The sequence below is a fragment of the Lotus japonicus genome, chromosome 1 (genome assembly GCF_012489685.1).
Source record: "Lotus japonicus ecotype B-129 chromosome 1, LjGifu_v1.2".
NCBI classification, from domain to species: domain Eukaryota; kingdom Viridiplantae; phylum Streptophyta; class Magnoliopsida; order Fabales; family Fabaceae; genus Lotus; species Lotus japonicus.
This window is the reverse complement of record NC_080041.1, coordinates 62819613-62842764: the sequence shown is the minus strand read 5'-3', so window position 1 is coordinate 62842764 and position 23152 is coordinate 62819613. Positions and strand designations below refer to the sequence as shown.

Here is a 23152-nt window from a genome sequence, read left to right as displayed (position 1 = left end):
AGTGTTTGCGTCGTCGCGTCGCGTAGTCTCCCTCGAACGACTTTGCAAGATGCGACGATGCCTCGCCGACGAAGCTCTCTAGCGGATGCTATTCGCGTTGTAGTTTGGCCGGCGAAAGAGCTTGGCAAGATGCGTCCACGTCTCGCTGGCGACGCTCTCCGGCGGTTGATGTCATTCGCGTGTTTCTTATTGTGGTTATTTTTTTTCCACATTAATGCATGTATCTCTGCATTGAGAAATACTCAAGGTCTGGACTCATTTGAGGGACATGCAGTGGACATCTTTTATTATCTCAGATTACGATATGGATTTCAGATTGACAGTAGTTCTACTTCTGTCAAACACACAAATAAGGCTAAACCTCAAATCACATCCTATTGATAATGTATGATGTTGTTTCTATAATATGAATAGAATTAAAAATAATGCAGTCAAACCAGAAATCAAAGTTCTTTTGAATAAATTCCTCTGTGATTTTTTTTTGGACATTTGCAGCTTGATGATCGTACAACTAATACCGTGATGGATCCACTGTTTATGAATTACAGAGAGTGGTGCAACCACTTGAAACTAAGGCATAGTTTACTCTACTCCCTCCGTTCCTATTTAACTGTCCAGGAAGAGAAGAAACACACATATTAAGGAGTGCAATTAATTTTGTTACTTTTCATAAAAGTATTATTTGATTTCTTATTTCACCCTTTAATATGTATATTATCTTTCCTCATTTATTGTTCCTGCAAGAACATTTCTTGGAAAAACATCATTTAATGCTCTCTTGAAACTCTAAGTGGACAGATATATAGGAACAAATTTTTTTCTTCAAAGTGGACAGTTAATAAGGAACGGAAGGAGTAATATATAACAAGATCTCATGGAGAAAATATTATCCTAGTTTTCCTCATCAATTTTTTATGCTAAAATGCTTTTCTTGTTTATTGACATAGACTCCCTCATGGTCTGTGCAAATATAAAGTCATCAAATTTTTATGCTAAAATGCTTTTCTTGTTTATGTATCATATTTTCAAATTTATGATTTTAAAAATGAATTTCAAGTAAATTTTATATTAAATATTAAAATTCAAAATTCAAAATATGAATTTTTTGTAATAAAAGATGGAGGGGTCGACCTAGGAAAATGCATAGGCCATAGTGGGAGAGGCCAACCCAAAAAAAAGAAGGATCTTCGGGTCTTGATAGCAGATAATCGTGACATACCAGGTGTGGTAGAGTCTCCTGTAGATGTTGAGGACCATGAGCTTCCGTCTATAGAGCAGAATCATGATTGCGTGTTTGAGAGCGGGGCGCGGAGCATGCAGGAGGCAAGGAAATTGTGTGGAGTTGTATTTTTCGGTATTAACGAGGAGACCCTTTAGGCTTGTGGGAAGCATCTCAGAGCTACTCATCCGAAGAAGTATGGAGAGTCTGGGAGTATGCATTAATTGGTATGCGTGGTTTTAGTTTGACGTTTTTTTTGTATGTTTGCATGTTATAGGTTTTGCGTTTTTTATTTACGTTGTGTTGCTTTCGTTTGCATTATATTATATTAAATTTATAGTCGAGAGAATCTATATTTCAACTTCTCACGTATTCAATAAAATTTTGCTTTTAATAAAAAATGTGTATAGTTATTGAACCGTATCTGATGCATCAGAATACAATACAGAAATAAAACTAAATAAGGGTAAAAAAATAAAATTATAATGTTAAATTATTAAAATCAAAATGTGAATGATTTGGATATTTGGACACAGGACAAAGGGTCCAACCAAGCATCTAGTTTTGAAATCTGACCAGTGACCAGTCTTTTGTGTCTCTTCTTGTCCTATACAACATACCTGTCTCCTACTCAACTCATTCTCTCCAAAAAGTGAACCTTTCCCCCCTCTCACACTCTTCTCTCTCCCTCTTCTTCTTCCTCTGAGAGAGAAGAAAGAAAGAACAACCCACAAACAAAGAAAACCCTAAACCCTTCAAACCCTTCAAACCTTTCCACATTCTACCACCCACCTTGTTTCCATGAGAATGCAGCAGCAGCAGAGCACACTGTTGTTCCTGGTGGTGCTACTCTTCCACTCTCTAACAACCACAACCTGCAAATCCACCATCGAGCCATGCACAAACTCAGACTCATGCAACGCGCTTCTCGGCTACACTCTCTACACCGACCTCAAAGTCTCCGAAGTCGCTTCCCTCTTCGGAATCGACCCAATCTCTCTCCTCACCGCCAACGCCATTGACATCTCTTACCCCGACGCCGAACACCACATTCTCCCTCCCAAGCTCTTCCTCAAAATCCCCATTTCCTGTTCCTGCGTTGACGGGATTCGCAAATCGGTGTCCACCAGCTACAAGACGCGTCCTTCTGATACCCTTTCTTCGATTGCTGACTCTGTCTATGGTGGGTTGGTCTCTGCTGACCAGCTTAGAGAAGCGAACTCTATCACTGACCCTTCTGTGCTTGATGTGGGTCAGAGCCTTGTGGTGCCTCTTCCTTGTACTTGCTTCAATGGCTCTGATAACTCTCTGCCTGCTATTTACCTCTCATATGTGGTTCAGCCTGTTGATAGTTTGGCTGCAATTGCTGCAAGGTATTTGACTACTCTCACTGATTTGATGAATGTTAATGCAATGGGGAGCACAGCTATTTCTGATGGTGATATCCTTGCTGTTCCAATACCGGGTAATTTCCTATTCAGTCTCATGCTTTGAGGTTTTAAGAATTATGTTAATTTTTCTTTTCCTTTTGTGTTTGCTATGTTCATTATATATATGGTGTATACTGATATGATGTGCTTTTCAGTTGCTAATTTTGGTCTTCGTTTTGCAGCTTGTGCTTCGAATTTTCCAAAATCTGCTTCTGATTTCGGCTTGCTTGTCCCTAATGGAAGTTATGCTATCACAGCAGGCCACTGTGTGCAATGTAGTTGTGGACCACGAAACCTCAAGTATTAACTAAGCATCTTTTCCTTTTTCTGTTTCCATTATATTCCTTCTCCCATTGTGAATTAATGTAGATTCTGTTTAAGGGTCAGTTTGGTATGGGGTAAATTTGAATTGAAGGAACTGATCCATGTGTTTTGCTTTCTCGTCCCATACAGAACTGACCATGGTAAAGATTGAGAAAGCTTTGTTACTAATGTGTGTTTTTTGGTTTCTTTCTTTCTTTCCACAGTTTGTATTGTATGCCAACTTCTTTGTCTGCTTCTTGCTCTAGCATGCAATGTAAAAACAGCAATCTTATGCTCGGGAATGTGACAGCGCAACAGAGTAGTGCTGGTTGCAATGTTTCTTCTTGCAGTTATGACGGTCTTGTTAATGGCACCATAGCAACAACGTATGTTTATCCTCTGAACTCATGATTTTCTCATGAAGATATTATTTCAATATTATATATTTTACTGGACTTTAATTTGTGTTTAAGATTGTTTAAATTTTCTTGCTGCCACCTTGCAGGTTGTCGGCATCTCTTCAGCCTCGATGTCCAGGTCAGTGCCTCGTAGGCATACACAGACCCCGAATTGAAATTCATTGCAGAATGTTGTTCACTTTCTAATTATTGTATTGCATAAATTGTTTTTTTGTTTCACTTTTTGGCATTTCATTCTGCATGATTTGTGTGCCGTTATACCAATTTGGTATCCTTGTTTGTCGAACCTAAGTCATACAGGTGAAACTCATGGCTACTTCACAGCTCTAAGTCTTGAGGGTTGTGTGCCGTTATACTGATTTGATCTCCTAGTTCATCGAACCTAAGTCATAAAGGCTTGCTTGCTACTTTGCAGCTCTAAGCCTTGGGATTTTGGAATTTGGACCATTATAGGAAATCAGTCATCATGCATGGCAGTTCACAACATTAATGTACATGGTCGGTCAATTGCATAGTTTGGTTTCTTCATGTTGACCAACCAATTACACACCTATGTTTTTCCTTAACTTACGTAGGTCGTCGTCCAGATATATTTTTGTCCTGTTATGGTGAGCTCATAAATCGGTCAGCCGGATTGAACGTTGTCACTTGCTTAGTTGGTCAACCAGTTTAATGTTATTTGATTTTCGTCATGAATGTAATTTATCTACTTGCATTATTCCCGCTTATTGCCCTTATTGTATATCATGGAGGCCTCGAGCATATAAGGGGTACTCCACAAGCAGAATTGATTTGTACATCAGGATTTCAGGAGGCAGAGTAAGGTGTCCGACTAACCATGCTCTGTCCTTGGGAATTTTTGTGAACAATTTATATACTGAGATGTCAGTTGACCCAGTTCACATTAGGTGGGCTGATTCATTACCACTAGGTCTTCTATTTAATACTTAAACATGCCATACTTTTGAATAGATGGTGTCTTGAATTTCAATATTTAGGGATACAAACAATGAACTATCACCAGGCTTCATGATTTTGTATGCTATCTATGACATCAACTGTATGTGAACTCAGACTACTATAGACTCTAATTGCAGAAAATAGAGTAAGATTTGGTATCATCTAACATTATAGTCCAGGTTCAATCTTTGTTTGGTTAATTGGTTCTATAGGCTGGGTGGTCAGTGAGGTTCTAGTTGCAATTCCTAAGTTAATCTGCTCCTCTCGTACCAAACCCCCTGAAAAATAACTGGTGACACGAAATAAACCGAATTTCATAGATGCCTTCTAAGTTCTAAACATGTTTTAAATGATGCTGCAGGGCTGCAGGAATTCCCTCCTCTAGTTGCTCCACCTACATCTGTTGAGAAGGACCCTACGTTTGCATCCGGACCAGCACCATCACCGCAGTCGCATGGATCTGGTCTACCGTCACCAAAATCCTCAGGCATGCCTGGGCTTCCAGGATTCTCTCCTGCAAACGGCCCCGTTAGTGGGATCTCTTCCGGTGCTTCTGCTGCATGCTCTTTGGTGAAGCCATCACCAACTTTGACGTCTGCTCTCGTGTTATTACTTGCCATGTTGGTGATCCCTGTGGCACTGTAATCTTCTCATTTTTGTGGTGGGTTTAGTTCTATCCTGTTACTTTGTCACTGGAGCTCTTGTCTGTTGTAGTTACTAATTCATTTGTACTCTTTAACTGATTGTGAATCTGGAACACTTGCATTTTGGGTTTAATGACACGCCCAGCCCTTTTATTTTTAGTGCTTTGCTGAACTATCTTCTTCATCCGGGGTCAGTAATTCTAGGTATATAATCTTGTTATCAACCATTGTAGATGATGGTGACACCACTGACAGTGAGTACACTTGAAATCTTGTATTCTTGTGTGTTTGTTAATCGTGTTTTACTATTTTCTCTTTTTCCTTATGCTAGTTGGCAATTAATTGTTTTTCTTGGATTCTACTAAATCTTAAATAGCTTTTATTGTTTGATAACAATTTTCTGTTGCACGGTCCAATATAGGAGTGCAACTTAATGCCAATGTTGGGGTATGGTGTTATGACCTTTCATATGTAAAACTCTTTTTCCCTATTCCTTTGTCATTATTGTTTTGTATTCCATTTTAATTTTGTTTATACTTTGATTAGGTGTAAATTTATTAGTAGCTGTGCTCAAAAGTGATGTGTTAGGTGAGTGTCCACCCAATAATTTCTCTATCCTGTTAAGGTAATGTAATAATGGAAAATGGTTTTTAAGTTTTACATCTTCTGTTTTTAATGTGTTAGGAGTTTTCTGTTAGGAGTTTTGTAGATTGAATTGGATGAAGGAGAAATGGTTTTTAAGTTTTACATCTTCTGTTTTTAATGTGTATGTTTGATTTCTATTCACTTGAGAGAAACCAAATCTAATTCTCCACAATTTTTCTATTCTTAACAGTTAAAATACTCACTTATGATTTCAATCCCTTATAACTTGGAAAACTCTTTAACTTAGAACTTGTGATGAAATCCTATTAGAGCAGGAAACAACACTGTAAAATGCCCAGAAGTAGTTACATGGTTGTTCGGTTAAACATCTATTTTGTTCATGGAGTCACAAAGTATTGGATTTCATCCTGCTCTCCACTTGATATCATTCATCGTCGCCACTGCATGGCACCTTTCATTGCAACTGCCATTGTTTGTTCTCAACCACAACAATCACTAAGCACCCTTCATTTCCACCACATCAAGTTGACACCCCTAACCAGCTGACACCTCCTCCATTGACAATGTCTGACACCCTCCTCTGCCACTACTATCACCGAACTCGACCTCAACCACCTTTGGTGCTTGCACTGCCCATCACCATCTTTGGACACCCTCAACCACTCTCAAGGTTAGACATTCTCCACTTTTACTACTACGACAACGTAGTATCTTCCTTCATTGTCACTATCCAACATTTTCTTCCACCACTGCACCTAGTCATTAACCTCCACCCTTGTCACCGTCACTCACCTTGATTTTTGTTGCTTGACATAGTCTACCGCCGCCATGGAGCATTCTTTATATTGTGAGGCACCCTCCAATTTTGCCACCATCATCTGACACCCTCCATTGCTATTAATGCATGAGAACCCAACGGGAAGGACAAGGCTGCATCTTGAATCAAATGTAGGCAATTTTTGACTTCTCCTTTCATCTAGTCACCTTTGTCGCCCTCCATCAACTTTTGGTCACAACCGTCCCCCTCTCCTCAAGGTGTTTCACAACCCCTCACCCCGGTAGGCTCCGTAACCTTCGTCCTTGTAGGCACACCTTCTTCATCGCCTCCATCTCCGTGTGGATGCCTCCATTTCCTACTCAGCTCCAGCTGAGGTATGTTTGAAATTTTCATAAGGCTCCCTGTTCTCCCTTTGTTTCTCAAAGCTACATGATTGTTCCCAGTTGGTGCCTTGAAGCCATGATGGGCTTCCTTGTTCATCGCACAGTTTGCAACTTTGACAAAGTCAGTTGAGTTATTTCTATATGGGATCGCTGTTTAAAAATATTTTTTTCTCCGCTCATAAGTCAATTAGCTTGTATGGTATATGGGGGTTTTTAAGGTGTTGTGCATAGTCCTTTAGGGTTTTACATCATGTACTTTTAGCTTGTCGCTTGAGTGTGCATACTTGTCTTCATTTTCGTATTTGTGCATTAGTGTAGCACTCTGTAGATTTATTCTCGCATGTCGTAAGTGTCATTTGACAACTATTTAGCTATTTATTAAAAACATTATTGACAAAAATATAAATCAAAGAAGTAAAAATATGTTTTTAGTCCATGTAAAACAGGGTTGAATTGGATTTAATCGCTCTAAAAAAATTCATAACTGTTAATCCACAACATCAATGAAATGGGTGAAAGTAGTCTTTTAGTTCATGTTGTGGCGGTTTAAACCCCCACTTAAACAAAGAATAAATAATTTGTGACTGTTAAAAATTGCCACTAATACATAAAAACCGTTACAAGAAGTACGACAAGTACTTAGTTCACCTCTTTCAGTAATGCTGAAGATTAAAAACTAAAATGTTTTTCACCACTACTAAATGACACGACATTTACGGTGCACAACACACAATATCCTTATTGAACCATTGAAATTATTATTTTCAATTTATTTAATTTTCTAAAAAACATATGATATTGTTAGAAAACACTAGTCGTGCCTTGTCGTCGGATCCAATGTCCTGAAACTTAGCATTTTTTATTTTTGTAGGGCGCCGACTAGCATGAGAGAGGCCCATGGTCCATCTAGGACCACTTGTCTTCTCATGGTCCTATAAGGATCCAAAAATAATATGTTTCGTGCCAAACTTTTTTAAGCTTTTAGATATATTAAAAATTTGTGGGTTTGAGATTTTTTTTTTTTTAATTTGAATTTGGTTTGAGGTGTAGACCCTTTCATGGTGAAGTGTATTGTGTGATGAAAGAAGGAGAAGTTGGGGAAAGAGAGGGTGCGTTGCTGCCATCCGCTTGCGGGCTGCTGTTCCTGTTATGGAAACCTATAACCACCATCTTATTTTGCCGCATTGGAAACCTCACTTGTTTATTTCATTGTCGTCGTTCGTTTGAGAAAATGAGAAAATGAGATTATGGATAATTTTAATCTTTTGGGATTACTTCCGTTTTACGAAACTTTCAGTGATTCATCATTAATGGACCATAATTAAGCTTAGTCCACCCTGAGATCCCACCTTTATATAGTGAGACCAGATTCAATTTAATGTGAATAGAAACATATTTCACCAAAATTAATCAGACCTAAATCACCAATCACTCTCTACTCTCTCTTTATTGAAGATGCATTAAAAGCCAAGATCACATGATATGACTGGGTACAATGCACAAAGTGAAAGTACAATGATGTCACTATCAATTTGCCATATCTTCACACCAACGGATCGAAGCAAAGACCAATATTACCTACGACAGACTATATTTGGCAAAAGGTCTTCATCAAACAGTACTATGCATTTAATGCATCTAACACAAGTACACAAAGTACCGTTTGATCCAACGAATAGAAGCTCTGTTAAGTACACGCTCCAACGATTATCTTTCATCTCACAGAAGATTTAGAAGTATAAAAGGGAATATCTGAAGACATTGCAAGCTAGCTTTTTGGCTCACAATTAAGAAAAGATCATCATCAACGTCTGCTTCAAGAAGAGATAATTTCCAGTACTTTCCATTACTTAATCTCTCATGTATGTAATAAACATAAAATATACTCTTAGTGTCACATCCTATCCTTCATACTTTATGATTCATGGACTAAAATATTTCTACCATCACTCTTAGAATAAGAGAACTTTGTAGAAGTAGACGATCTTGTAAAAGACTGTTTAAGGAGAAGTCATGTCTAATACTTGTAAGGAGTAGTCCTGCAAATACTTGTAGGGATAAGTCCTAAAGAATACTTGTTAGGAGAAGTATTGTCTATTACTTGTAAGGAGAAGTCCTAAGAATACTTGTTATTCCTGGAGAGGCAGCGGCAAAAGGAATACACGATAATGCCTGAAGAGGCAGTGATAAAAGAATACTTATTATGCATGAAGAGGCAGTGGAAAAAGAATACTCAACAATGCTTGAAGAGGCATGAACAATAATACTTGTAAGGAAAAGTCCTTGACACTTGTGTAGTGAAATCTTGGTATAAACAATCTTGGAGTACTAGATGAAAATGTCAATCGTTTGGAAAACCAAATTTTTGGAAGACATAATTCAAACCCTCCTTTCTTGTGCTACTTATGACTATCTCAAGTGTTTCGCAACCCTCACCCCAGTACGCTCTGTCCTTGTAGGCACACCGTCTTCATCGCCTCCATCTCCGTGTGGATGCCTCCACTTCCCTACTCAGCTCCAACTGAGGTATGTTCGAAATTTTCAGAAGGCTCCTTGTTCTCCCTTTGTTTCTCAAAGCTGCATGATTGTTCCCAATTGGTGTCTTGAAGCCATGATGAGCTTCCTTGTTAGTCGCACAGTTTGCAACTTTGACAAACTCAGTTGAGTTATCTTATTTCTATATCGGAGCGTTGATTAAAAATATTTTTTTCTTCGCTCATAAGTTAGCTTCTATGGTATGTAAGGTTTTTTTTAGGGGGTTGTGGATAGCCTTTAGGATTTTACATCATGTACTTTTAGCTTGTCACTTGAGGGTGCATGCTTGTCTTCATTTTCTTATGTATTTGTGCATTAGTGTAGCACTCTTGTAGATTTATTCTTGCATGTTAGATATATTAAAAATTTGTGGGTTTGTGAATTTTTTTATTTATTTGAATTTGGTTTGATGCGTAAGTCCTTTCATGGTGAAGTGTATTGTGTGATGAAAGTAGGAGAAGGTGGGGGAAGAGAGGGTGTGTTGCTGTCATGTTTGACTGCCATCCGCTGTCGTGTCTAGTTGCGGGTCGTCATTCCTATTATGAAAACCTATACCATTGTCTTTTTTCTGCCGCATTGGAAACCTCATTTGTTTATTTCGCAGATGTCCTTTGAGAAGATAAAAAAAGAGATTGTGAATAATTTCAGAAATAATCTTATCTATTGGGCTTAATACATCAGAAGGCCCCTGTAATTGTAAAAGGAATCAAATCCAGGGCCTAGAAAATTTTTGCATTAAATTGAGTCCCTAGAAATTTTTTTTTAATTCAATTAAGGCCAAAGTGTACCAGCCCTCAATTTTATCTCAGTCATCAATTCCACTTGGCTTTTATTATTATTTTTTAATTACAAAAATAATAAAAAATTATTTTTAATTCCAACTCAATTAAATAATCAGAAAAAAAAAATAATGAATAACCTAATCTAATAAACCTTAACTAAACAAACTAATAATCTGTAATTAATCATCTCACCCTATTCAGGGCTAATTAATCATTTTAGCACCTCTTTGAACCCTAGAAATTAAACCCAGAACACACCACCTAATTAATCATATCAGCAAAAACATTTCCACTTCAAATTCCAGCCTTCTAATCTTTCATCTTCATCATTATCTTCTCCATCCACCTCTTACGCAGTTAGAGCACTCGAAACAGAACAAGGAGCTGTGCGCAGCAAAGGAACCAGAGCTGCACCACAATTAATTTTAAATTCAAAAGCAATTTTTTGGATTAGCTATAGCTTCTAGTATGACAAAATATAAACTTATCCAAATAAACATGTTATAAGGAGCAATTTTCAAGCAAACAAAAGAGCAACATGTTACAAGATGAATACAAATTGCAAACTAATGGTCTTGACATCACATATATGATAATGAAGATAACGAAATTGAAAGAGAATTGAAATACGAACATAGATGTTGAGTTGGCTAGCCATGGTTGTTTCTGCAACTTAACCCTGGACCCATTTTGACCAAAAAAAAAACCTGGACCCTTTATCTCTGTGTATCTCAACCCATTATCTTCTTCATCCACCTCTTACCTAGCCAGAGCTGCACCACCCTTACCTTCCACCATCGAGCCTCACCGTCAGCCCCAGATCCCAGATCCACGCACCGCCACCGCCACCCCAGATCCACGCACCCCAGATCCCAAATCCACCAATCGCACCACCACCGCGCACCCTAGATCCACCATCAAACTAATCCTCTTTCATCCTCTGACCGCCACCACTCCCTCCTCCTCCACCCCGATCGGATCCTGCCCACCATCTCAATCTCCCTTCTTTTCTTTCTTCTTCTTCCTTCTCTGCCTTCTCTCCTACTTCGATAGAATTTTAGATTATATTAGATTAGGTTTTATTTTTAATTTTTTTTTGGATAAGCAGGTTTTATTTTAATGAAATGAGATGGAATTAAAAATAAATGAATAACAATAATTAGTATTAAAAAAAAAGATAAAAGCCACGTGGAAAAGTTGTAAATGAAAAAACTAAGACACATCAGCCGGAAACACACTTTGTCCTTAATTGAATTAAAAAAAAAATTCTTAGGGACCCAATTTGATGCAAAAATTTTACAGGTCCTGAAACTGATTCCCTTTACAATTTCAGGGGTCTTCTAATGTATTAAGCCTATCTATTGAGATTACTTTTGTACCTTCCAAAAGATGCACTTTTGGACCTTCCATTCAATTCCGTCGAAACAACCTTTTTGCCAGTTGAACCACTTAATGATTTATATATTTTGTGAACAAATTAATACATATACCATATTTTCTTCTTCTTCTTCTTCATCAATGTTAACTTCATCTTCTTCATCCTTTAAGGTGGTGGCTTCAACACTGTGGTCGTGTTGCTGCTCCGATCCACTTCCTTCCCACCGGACCTCCTCTGCCTCCGCCGGAATCTCCTTTAACATACGACAGACACAAACATGGCGATCCTTCCCTTATAGATCCGAGCCGCCTCCGCCGTAACACCGTCGAAAAGCGATGTTTTTTGGTGTTGTGGCTGCTCTCTCCCTGATTCCGACGAGCCCCTGTTAAACCGCGGCCACGACCGCGAGTTTGGCGTTGTGGTGTCGTCCTGGTCCGATACCATCCCAGACACGCGCATGGAGAGGAGGTGGCCAGGGTTTCAGAGAAAAAGAAGAGAAACCAAAAACAGAAGAAGAAGCGAAACAGAAACAAAGGTTAGGAAGAAAGAAAATGTAAAAAGAAGGAAAGAAAAGGAACTAGTTGGAAAGTCATGAGATTTATTCCCTTTTATGTCTTGATTACATTTCTCTCTTTCCTTTAATAATATTTTAGGCTTAAATGCATTTGGTGCCCCTGATGTTTCATGGGAGTGTAAATGATACCCCTCTTCTAATTTTGTCAATGTTTGTACCCTCCATGAAACAAAACAGTGTAGCGTTTGCCCTTCTGTCAGTTCAACGTTAGTTTACTAACGGAGGGGCTGACGTGGAATTTTATTAAAATGTGATATGGATTTTCTCTATTTTTTAATTCAAAATCAGATTACTTATATTTAAAATTATATATTAATTAAAAAAAACCTTAACTTTTTTTTCTGAATCATTAATCTTCATCCCCTTCACCATATCATCTTCTTCTTCATGTTCTTCATAGCCGCCACCCCAACCACGTCACGCCGCCATCCATTGCTCTGCTTCTTCTGGATGTAGCCAGTTTGGTCGCCCTCCATCACCATCAAGCCCCCTTAATCACCATCCTCTTTCTCTGCCCTTCGATCTCCTCTCGGTTGTCTCACAATTTCGATTCACAGATCTGGTTGCAGGCGGGGGTAGGTTGGGCGGTGCCGATTGAAGGTGGGGGTGGTTCCGATTGCAGGTGGAGTTGGGGTGGTTCCGATTGCAGGTGGAGTTGGGGTGGTTCCGATTGCAGGTGGGGAGTCACGGGTTTCAGTTGTGGTGGTGGGTGGGTTTGTGCTTTGTGAATTTGTCAGATCTCATTTGAATCTTGCTTAGATTTATGGTGATTTTGCTTTCATTCATAAATGTGTTTGATCCCAAAGTTTCATCTTTTACTTGATTTTCCTTATTTGCTTATGAATGATTGAGATTGTGAATAAGGAATTAGGGTGTAGAAAAAGAAATGCATTGGTGAAGCTTGTTTTGCTTCAATTTGTTGAAGTCGTTGCTTGTGTTGTTAACAGGAAAAAAAGAAAATTTTAATTTTTAGTTGTTGTTTTATCTGAATCATGCTTGTCCCCCCTCTTCCTTCTTCCTCTCCTGCAAGTTCTGGTTTCGGGTCATGCTCTGCTTCCCTTCCCTTGCGATTTTTAGTGTTCTGGTTTATTTTGTTCTGGAAATTGAGTTGGAGGAAGAAGATGATGGGTGTTGACCTTCCCCTGGTTTTGTAATAGTTTTTTTTTGCAAATAGGAAAAGCAAAATAAAATTCCACGTCAGCCCCTCCGTTAGTAAACTAACGTTGAACTGACAGAAGGGCAAACGCTACACTGTTTTGTTTCATGGAGGGTACAAACGTTGACAAAATTAGAAGAGGGGTATCATTTGCACTCCCATGAAACATCAGGGGCACCAAATGCATTTAAGCCAATATTTTACAAAAAAAGAACCCATCTGATTGAGGCATGCCTGGGCTTTTCTTCCCTCTTTCGTGAACTTTTTTTTGTGTTGGTCCTTTCATGACATTATTTTACATGTCGTATGGTATGGTGGATGAAGAAGCATGAGGGGTAGATGAAGAAGAAGAAAAGTGGCTGGTTCTGGTTATTGAAGGATGAAAAAGATGAAGTTGACATTGATGAAGAAGAAGAAGAAAATATAGTATATGTATTAATATATATTAATTTGTTCACAATATATTTAAATCATAGGGTTGTTTTGCCACTCCTAGGTCCTGGGTTCAAATCTCTCCCACCCCATTTCTTTCATATTCTTATTTTATTTAATGATGTGGCACGCCATGTGGCCGCTGACGTCCACGTCAGCAAAAACCGTCCAATTGGACGGAAGGTCCAAAATTGCATCTTTTTAAAAGACATTTACCGTGAGTATACACATATTTCACCAAAATTAATCAGACCTAAATCACAAATCACTCTCTTCTCTAGTATCTCTTTAGTCTTTTCTCACCGGCCTTCCCGAGCACGTGACCTTTACGGTCCACCGGACCGCCCCGATCACCACCGCGCACACAACCTCCACCTCCCCCGTCAGCCAGTCCCGCCGCACCGAGACTGGCCGCGCCGCCTCTAGTGTGAAAGACAGTCTTTCCTTCCTTCCTCACCGCCCGCCATGCCTTCCGCTCCTTCAAAGCTCTACGCAGGTACTCCCTCTCCCTCTCCGCCGCCTCCACATTCAATCTCCGCCTCCACATTCACCACCCAATTTTCTTCCCTTTCGTTGCAGATGATGTTAGCCTTCTCGTCGTCACGCTTGACACCAACCCTTTCTTCTGGAGCACTTTCTCCTCCCCGTTCTCCGATTTCCTCTCTCAGGTGCTCGCTTTTCTCAACTCGATCCTCCTCCTCGGTCAGCTTAACCAGGTCGTCGTCATCGCCACCGGGTGCAATTCTTGCGGCTACGTTTACGATTCCGCTTCCGATAAGAACCATGCTTCCACAACCGGCACCATGCCGGCGCTATATTCCAATCTGCTCCGCAACCTTGAACAGTTTGTTGCTAGGGACCAGCAATTAGCCGCGGCGAATCATGCACCGGGAACCGTTCCGTCTTCACTGTTATCAGGGTCATTGTCCATGGCTCTCTGTTGTATCCTTCTCACTGCTTCAGTTTCTGCATTCTTCAAAAATTTGCTCATCCAATTTTGCTTTATTTTCCATTGAAATTGAAAATACTTTGTTTTCATGATTAGGGCTTTCAATTTTTATCATTGCATTTAGTTGTAATTAGGAACTTAGTTATTTTTTTTATTTCACTGAAATTGAATGATTTCTCATTGGACATTTTGAGTGCTTCCTTGAGGATTTTGTTGGACCTGATTTGATTATCAGATATACAGAGAGCTTTTCGTTCAGGGCCGATGCATCCTCAACCTCGGGTGTGTATATATGCGTGCCTATACATGAATCTGTTTTAGTTTTAGATGGAACTTTACAATGCATTACACCTGAATATGATAATTTGCAACTGGTGTCTGGTGCTGTTAATAAACTGTGATTGGCTTTTTATTATTTTCTTCGGTTAATGGGTTATTGCGTGTCCTTGTTGGTTAATTAGAGTTGAATGGATGTTTTGAAAATGATATTCAAATCCAGTCTGATATCTTAAGATTGAGTTTGTGTGGGGGTTTTTGCTCTTTGTCACAGCACAGTCTTCTTTTTATACCTGGGTCTTGGAAATCATTGATTATTTGATGCTAAATGCTGTTTACTCTTACTTGTAAATCTATTTCATTTGCTTGTAGCAACCAATAAAATAAAGATTTAGTGTCCTCTATAAACTGTTCTGTGGTCAAAATTGATTTGGATTGTTCCTCATCTTTGTTTAAATGTATATATAGGCTGATGCTTTGTTGTGGAAGTCAACGTTCTGTTAGCCGTTCTTCCTTTATTGTGATTTGTGATTTTTGTTTCTTTATTTTAGCATTGTCTTTCTAATTTGCTGATTTTGAATAATTACTTTTTTATTTACTAATTTCTGAACAGATTCTATGTTTGCACGGATCTGCTGATGGACCAGAGCAGTATGCACTTCATGATCTTTAATTATATTATATATAGATAACATTTAAATTGATCTTTCACTTCTGATATTACTATTATCCTTTTCAGGTATGTGGCAATCATGAATGCAATATTTTCTGCGCAACATTCTACAGTATATACTGAATCTTCACTTTTCTATTCTTCTTTGTTCCTTTGTGATTGTTCTCAACTTTGGCTTTTTTCTTGTCCACACCGTCAGTTGCTAGTGTTTTTATGTTAGGAAGTTTTTTGCCTAAACTAATATTTTTGTAATGCAGGTTCCTATAGATTCTTGTTATATTGGTTCAAACAATTCAGCGTTCCTTCAGCAGGTAGTTAATTACACATAGATATATTGAATGAGTAACTGTAGGCGTGTATCAGTTGCAGAATATGTTTTATTGACTCTAGTCATTTATTTCCATGTTTTGAATGACAGGCTTCATACATTACCGGTGGCATATATTACAGGCCTCCCCAACTGGATGGGCTTTTTCAATATCTTTCAGTAAGCTTGACTCTTAACTGACTCATTTGACTGCTCCTAAGAAATATTGATCTGCAACTGCCAACTGAGTTTATTTTTTATCTCATAGTTTACAAACTATGATTAGTGGCCTCTGTGATTTTAACCATTTAGAACCACACTGCCTAATATGTTTGTATTTAGTGTCTACTCCTCTCTCTCCTCCAAACCATCCTCTTTGTTTTTTTTTGTTTGCCTGATGCCTAAAATTCTTACATTTTTTTTCCTTCATTATGTTGATATTTGAATTGAACTTTGCTTTAAGGGGATATAATATTCTGTTTTGATTCTGGAACATGAAGAAGAAAATTGGACTATTAATTGAGATGCATAGAAGTGTGACCTAAAATTTCATACCATGACTTTAATACGTTTGTTACTGGACAACCTGTTTACCTGATTTGGAATTAAGCGTATAGTCGTATACTAATATGGGTGTATGTTAACATTATTCCAATACTCAAACTTCAAATTTGTTCAGCAACATTAGCCTTGCTTATTATAAGACTATTTTTGGCAGTTTGCATGTGTATGTATATGTTAGGATCCAATTGCAAGGTATGGGACTTGAGTCCCACATTGAAAGTATGAGATTCTAATCTGGGGATTTATAAGGCCTTGGGCTGTCAATTACTGTGGCTATGAGACTTGAGTCCCACATTGGAAGATTCTAATGTGGGGTTTATTAGGCGTTGGGCTCTCCAACTACAACGGCTAGCTTGACGTGTCCCCTGTCTTCTTTAGCAACCCACACATTAACAGCACCTTGACAGTTTCCAGAATACCAATTCTTCCCCTCTGCCTTTCTTCCCAACCCAAATCAAATCTTCCATGTGAGAAAGAAATCTTGTTTCTTCTGCCGTGAACGACTCTGCCCAAAATGAATCAGCTCCCAGTTGAAATTTTGACCGTGACCCATTGGCTGCCATAGTGGGGTTGATGTCCTTTGTTTATGGAGGGAAAATGACTCGATTCATTATTGCTCGAGTCTGGTTGTCCGTTGTTGCAAGTATGAAAGTCGAACCCCTGGTTGTTGCTGAAGATGCTCCATGTCTGGTGGCCTCGGAGGAGGTAGTTGGGATGATATGAGAAAGACCTATAATGCCCTCCTCATTGAGGGCTCATTTCCTTTTGTCGCCGCCACATTCTCCTCTACTAAGGAACTCGAAGCTGACATCTTCAGCGGGTGTAGTTGTTTGGTTAATCTTCTTGGCCTTTTCTCTCCGACTCATTGTTGTTGGTGTTTGGTGGTGCTGGCAGCAGCAGCATTTTGGGTCAACATAAAATGCTGGTTAAGTGTTGAAAATCATGTAGTTTGGTGCAATTTAGGTTGTGTGTTTACTTTGCAGTTCCAACCTCCTAAAAGAGATTGACACAATGGACTTATTGTTTTATTCTAAAGAAACAGAAATTCAACCAAATAATGTAGTAAAATGAAATAAATCATTTCATACTACGGTCTCAAATTAAAAACTTCGATTGTTGACCCCTGGCAAACTTGTCAATTTTAAGGAACAAGAAAATTATCAGATTCTTCATTCTTTTTGTTTCATCATGATCAGGTTGTCTGTATTTGCATTTTACCTCATGTTTTACTTCTTACGCTAATCTAACATTGTTTATGCAGACAGTTTTTGCAACTGATTTGCACTCTCGTGCCTTTTTACGGCTTCCTAAGTCTGTAGGTGTGGACTTTCGTGCCTCGTAAGTTATTCCTATCTTGTTTATCTCTTCTCTCTCTTTTTCATCTCTCCTGTAAAGCAAGAAATATTTTGACCACAATCTAGCTATCATCAAACTTTTTTTCTTCCTCCAATTGGTCCTTTCTTCTTCCCTTTTTAATTTCTGTTGTCTTGAGAATACACAGCTATTTATGGCTCATTCACCTATGTTGCTTCTGTATGGTGAAAATATCAAATTGTGTATTTCAAGCTAAAATTATATTTGTCCGAGCAAGTCTTTTTCAGTAACCCATGGTTGGTTATGAAATATGTTACCCATAGTCCCATACATTGTTAAGCTATGATGGACAGTCAATGAAAACCAGTAGAAAATAGGATTATATCACACTATACTGAAATTACAGCAATCTTTTGCTGTCCCAGAGTTGAGAAACTCGTACAGAGATTATCTCTGTCCACAAAACTGCCAAAACACAACCACTACTCTCCAAACACTACCACACCAATAAAAAAAATACATAACATAAACTTCCACACAGCAGTGATTAAAACTAAATCCTAAAATGGAAATTGTCTAAACAAAGTTCTATGTTTGGTAGAGTAGACTTTCCAGATACTGGGTCTTTGTTGTGGGCTGATTCTGAAGCTGTCTCACAGTCCATGTTTAGTAACTACAATTTATGTTATCAATGTCCCTCCTTTTAAAGCCTGAGTTCCTACGTATGAAAAGATGATTACCTGATGGTAACTGTCAGATATCTCCTTTAAAAATAGGTATAATGTCAAATGAATCTGATTGAGTATTGATTTTCTTTTTGTGATGATATATTGATATGTAATGTAATGTTGGTGGACTTGTAGTACGAGAAGCGTGATCTGAAACTCTTTTTGCACTGGCAATTTTGTTCTTTTTGTACTATAAATTATGAGATCTGCATATAGATAATTGTATGAAATTTGCAGGTGCTTCTGCCATAAGCAAACAATTGACATGGGTTATGTATGTTCTGTATGCTTATCCATATTCTGCGAGCATCACGATAAGTGTTCAACCTGTGGGTAAGTAAGTGTTTATTTCGCTTACATTATGGCATGGCCTTTTTTCATTCTGTTTCCATAAGCTTCTCCATGTATGATGCTTCAAATGTTCATTATTTAGTTTGCAGATTGTAGGAACCGGGTCAAATTGTTAGGACCCCATTGCAAGGTATGGGACTTGAGTCCCACATTGGAAGTATGGGATTCTAATGTGGGGTTTATAAGGCCTTGGGCTCTCCAACTACAACAGCTAGCTTTTGTGGTGTGGTTCTCCCAAGGTTCTTATCAATGGTATCAGAGCCTTCCACCATGTCTCTGAGCTGCAAACGAGCGGCGCGGGTGGTGACGCCGGCATTGCAGTGTTCGCCCGGGACTAGTCGTGGGGCTAGTGCACAGCCAGCCCGCGCCGGGGCTGCGGAGCGTGGTGGGATGTTAGGACCCCATTGCAAGGTATGGGACTTGAGTCCCACATTGGAAGTATGAGATTCTAATGTGGGGTTTATAAGGCCTTGGGCTCTCCAACTACAACAGCTAGCTTTTGTGGTGTGGTTCTCCCAAGGTTCTTATCACAAATTTTACAGAAATCTTCCTCTTTCAATTGTGTGTTATTTTTTTCCATTTATTATCAGACTGCTATTATTTTTCTGATAATTTGATACAAATATAAATTCCTCTCTTAGCTCAAACTTATAGCTGTAGGTGAAAGAAACTATATCTAATTTAGGGGTTAACATATTTAGAAGAGAATCCTTAAGATGAGGAAGACAATACCTACTGATTAAGATGAAGTTTTAGTCGTATATTTTGAAAAAAATTATTATAATACCCACGTAATCCCAACATTCCTATTCCACTCTTTTACAGAGTTTCTTTCAATTATTCTGTATTATTATGTTCCAGCTTATGCATTGCTATGCAATAGTTACAGTTTATAGCTTTGTCTAGAAAATCTTGTTTGGTCTTTGTGATTCACCAGCTTGAGAGTTTCTAGGTAGAAATGAATTCCTTGTGAATTAATTTATTTAACGATGTATTTTAAATTATATTATGTTCCAGCTTATGCATTTCTATGCAATAGTTATAGCTTCTAACTTTGTCTAGATAATCTTGTTTGGTCTTTGTGATTCACCAGCTTGAGAGTTTCTAGGTAGAAATGAATTCCTTGTGAATTAATTTATTAATCAATGTATTTTAAATTATATAGGAAAGACTAGTGCAAAGCAGACATGCAAGTATGATGAGTATGTTGCGTCTCAAGTAAATTGAACAGAGTAGAAAATTCCATCGGTCTTGAGTTTAAGTTTCACATTTCCCCCCTCTAGAGTCTAGAATGCTAATTAAAGTAGAAAAGCCCAAACGTGAATCCACTTGATGGAAACCTGAGTTACTATACTATGGTTTGTTTCAGCCATTCCGGATGGTAATTATTATTCAGACCTCACTTCTTAACTGGATTGATACTGCACTATACCTTCTGGTAAATATCATTTACTGCGTTATCATTTACCTTTGTTGGTTTTTGTGTCTTTGCACGATCTGTAGGTCTGTATTTGGCCAGGCTCAATCTGATGCTGCCTCAGCAGCCAGTCGTAAAAGAAAGGCTTGACCACAGATCTTGTATCGGTGCGCTTCACATTAATTTTGCTAAGTCCTTCAAGAGAGTTAATCTGTTTAGGCTCTCATACTTGTAGCTTAATGAAATTTTGGCAGCAAATTGCTTTTCTGCCTGTTTGGATGGGGGAAACTGGAGTTTATCCTTGTAGATCTATAAAAGTCAGCATCGACCTGGATAATTAAGAGCCTTGGCAGCTGCAAGATCTTTTTGTGTAGGAGCTGCATAAAAGGCTTTTATTATCTGAAAGGTTTTTTCCTTTAGAAGGCTATGATTTTCATTATGTTCAAATAGTTAAATAGCTTTTTTCTCTAATAGAATCTGTCCCTTTATGATGACGAACTATCATGGATTTTTGTTGTATAGGATTATATTTCAGGAACTGTTTCCATTAAGAGATATCTAATATGGCTAACAAGAGAAGAGTTCATTGATGACTTCATGAACAAATGTCCTATCTCCAACTTTAGTTGATTTAATAATTTTCTTGATACTTGCCAATGTTTCTTGACACATGAATGTAATTTTTTTTTGTCAAATACCAAATCAGTAAGTTCGATGCCACACCCTTTTTTTTGTAAGTATGCCACACCCATTTTAAATTCTTTTAGAAAAGCAACTATTAGAAAGAATTTTTTTTATTTTGTATAATTGCTCATGTTAAAAACTGCTTAATGTTTAATTTGATTAAGTATATAATATTTGTAATGAAAGTTTAACCAAGAATTCAAACATCTATTGAATTCCAAACACGATATCATTTGAGTTGAACATGAGTTTTAATTTAACCGTAGCTTGTATGGAAGTGAATAGATATAATGAAGACATTCATTTATGCAGTACAATGCCGGCGTTGCTAGTTCCACAATATCACATTCATAAGAATACTGCCCCCACCGTTCCAAATTGGTTGTTGCTTAAGATAATGCATACAGTTTAAGAGCTCATTAATTGATATAATATTTGACTATAACACACTTATTTAAAGTTGAGTTATATAAAGAGAGAGAATGACGATTATTGATTAAGTGACTGATGAAAATTGTGATTGGTGAGAATTAAAGGTTGTAGGTGAGAGACAAAATATTAAATGATGAGACAGATAGTCTTGAAATTCTAAAACAACAACCATTTTGGAACGAAGGAAGTAGTTAAATATACTAGTGTGATGATCCGTGCATTGCACAAAAACTTTAGGTTGTTCATTCTTTTTAATATATGAATGAATTAACTTAAATTCACTTAAATTGTGATGGTATGTATCTTTTTTGTTGTTGAAGACAACATGATAGTATGTATTTTACATGTTAGTTATGTTGTTTAACAATAAAAATTTCCAATACGTAAACTGGATAATTTACTTAGTAAAAAAGAATAAGTAAATACATGTTCGTTCAATACAACAAACATTATGCAAAAAAAAAATACAACAAACATTACCAAAAGCTTCCATACACTAGATTCAAGGTAGAAGTCTGTATGTTTCTTGCATCATACAATATATAAATATTAAGACCCCTCTTTGATCGTACTCTAGAGAGTGCTACGTACAACTGAGTGAACTGACTGTGAAGAAGACAAAGAGGAGAGTATACAAATTTTAAGACCCTTCTTTGATCGTACCCTAGAAAATGCTACGTACAACTGACCGTGAAGAAGAGAAATATGAGAGTGCTAAGTACAATTTCTAAATTACTTTACTAATGAATTCATTAAAGTAACTGACTATAAATTTGTTTAACTACTTCCACCAACAGTGAAAAAAGATAATGCCATGTGATCCAACTATAATCTATCAATTTGGCATGGCATACTTAAATTTGAACTTAAAAATACTTCAATAATGCGCTCATCATATTCATTATCATTGTTGTTTCTTACATCAAATTCATAGGTGTAATTTTGTTGCTTTGGCAAGACAATCACTATCTTAACTTGTATAAGGCTCTTAGACTCAAAAGGCTTAAAGGCTCATAGTTTTAGTCCAAGCCTTTGCCTAGTCTCATTTCTCCTTTTGAAATCCTATGCATAAAGTTAAAAGAATAAGCATGATGGGATGCAAGAATTTTGTAGTCAAGCTCATTTATATTATTTACGTCCATCAATCTAAAGAATCCAGCCTCATGCTGCCATCAACGACATCAGTGATGTCTAACATCCAAAGACTGCAAACCAACAACTTCTTCTAAGACATGAGTGCGCTAGTATCAAGCTCCTTGCCCTTGAGAGCTGACATATCCTCAATGGATTGTGCAATGATGACTGACGATAGATCTTCCACTGACACCCTAGATTATAGTCTCAAACCCTCAATTGAGAGTTCTCAAAATTAATCATAGCTAATGTTATCTATGGTCTCTCTAGGGTCGTGGGGCTTAAGGCGAAAATGTTAGAGTGACTTTCTTTTGAAAAAAATCTTAAAAAGGTTTAATATATCATATAAATTATCAATTTTTATATTAACCTTTTAGTTATTTGAGTTGTGAAATCATTTATCAGAGTTTTATAATTAAAACATTTCGCTTTCAATAGATAAAATAGTTAACAGATTTAAACGATCTTATAACATTGTTGACCTTAGATACGACTTGTGCAATCTTAATTTTGAAAATCTACTTTCAGCAGTAGCAACTGTTACATGGATTGACACTATAGACAATACACACACGCACGCAGCACATACACATATGGAAAATAATTTTAAGTTTTAATCTTTCTTCTTTTTTTCTCAGCTACCATGGATCCTCCTACACGTGCTCATAATATAGTCAATGCACAGAACCCACCACAGTCCGGCTCGTTTAGGAAGGAATTGGTG

At 37.7% G+C, this 23152-nt stretch overlaps 2 protein-coding genes across 8 annotated transcripts; both read left to right on the top strand.

The window, feature by feature from the left end:
• The first annotated feature begins 1836 nt into the window (after nt 1-1836).
• Nucleotides 1837-5298, top strand: LOC130737118 (lysM domain-containing GPI-anchored protein 1-like). Its single transcript, XM_057588890.1, has 5 exons — nt 1837-2684; nt 2832-2949; nt 3177-3338; nt 3458-3489; nt 4693-5298. Exons 1-5 carry the CDS (start codon nt 2021-2023, stop codon nt 4974-4976), a joined length of 1260 nt encoding a protein of 419 aa, XP_057444873.1. The 5' UTR covers nt 1837-2020; the 3' UTR covers nt 4977-5298.
• Nucleotides 5299-13823: 8525 nt separating this feature from the next.
• LOC130737085 (general transcription and DNA repair factor IIH subunit TFB4) lies at nt 13824-20676 on the top strand. Of its 7 annotated transcripts, XR_009018616.1 has the most exons (12): nt 13824-14095; nt 14179-14541; nt 14784-14830; nt 15438-15475; nt 15564-15609; nt 15755-15808; nt 15916-15984; nt 17630-17706; nt 18648-18743; nt 18844-19172; nt 20265-20345; nt 20433-20676. XR_009018616.1 is itself a non-coding variant. In XM_057588860.1 (11 exons), the coding sequence occupies exons 1-10, from the start codon at nt 14065-14067 to the stop codon at nt 20326-20328; spliced, it is 885 nt and encodes a 294-aa protein (XP_057444843.1). In that variant the 5' UTR covers nt 13824-14064; the 3' UTR covers nt 20329-20345; nt 20433-20676. The 7 variants fall into 7 exon arrangements, 3 of the variants coding, with proteins under 3 accessions (XP_057444843.1, XP_057444841.1, XP_057444854.1); XR_009018617.1 differs by having other exon boundaries at nt 18851-19172; nt 20265-20676; XR_009018615.1 differs by having other exon boundaries at nt 20265-20676.
• The last annotated feature ends 2476 nt before the right edge of the window (nt 20677-23152 follow it).

Excerpts from the sequence above, each read along its gene's own strand:
- LOC130737118 (XM_057588890.1), top strand. The coding sequence starts at position 2,021 with ATGAGAATGCAGCAGCAGCAGAGCACACTGTTGTTCCTGGTGGTGCTA. Across the intron at positions 2,950-3,176 it reads TGTGGACCACGAAACCTCAA|TTTGTATTGTATGCCAACTT; the intron begins GTATTAACTAAG and ends TTCTTTCCACAG. Across the intron at positions 3,339-3,457 it reads AATGGCACCATAGCAACAAC|GTTGTCGGCATCTCTTCAGC; the intron begins GTATGTTTATCC and ends GCCACCTTGCAG.
- LOC130737085 (XM_057588860.1), top strand. The coding sequence starts at position 14,065 with ATGCCTTCCGCTCCTTCAAAGCTCTACGCAG. Across the intron at positions 15,610-15,754 it reads TTTCTGCGCAACATTCTACA|GTTCCTATAGATTCTTGTTA; the intron begins GTATATACTGAA and ends TTTGTAATGCAG. Across the intron at positions 18,744-20,264 it reads GATAAGTGTTCAACCTGTGG|GTCTGTATTTGGCCAGGCTC; the intron begins GTAAGTAAGTGT and ends CACGATCTGTAG.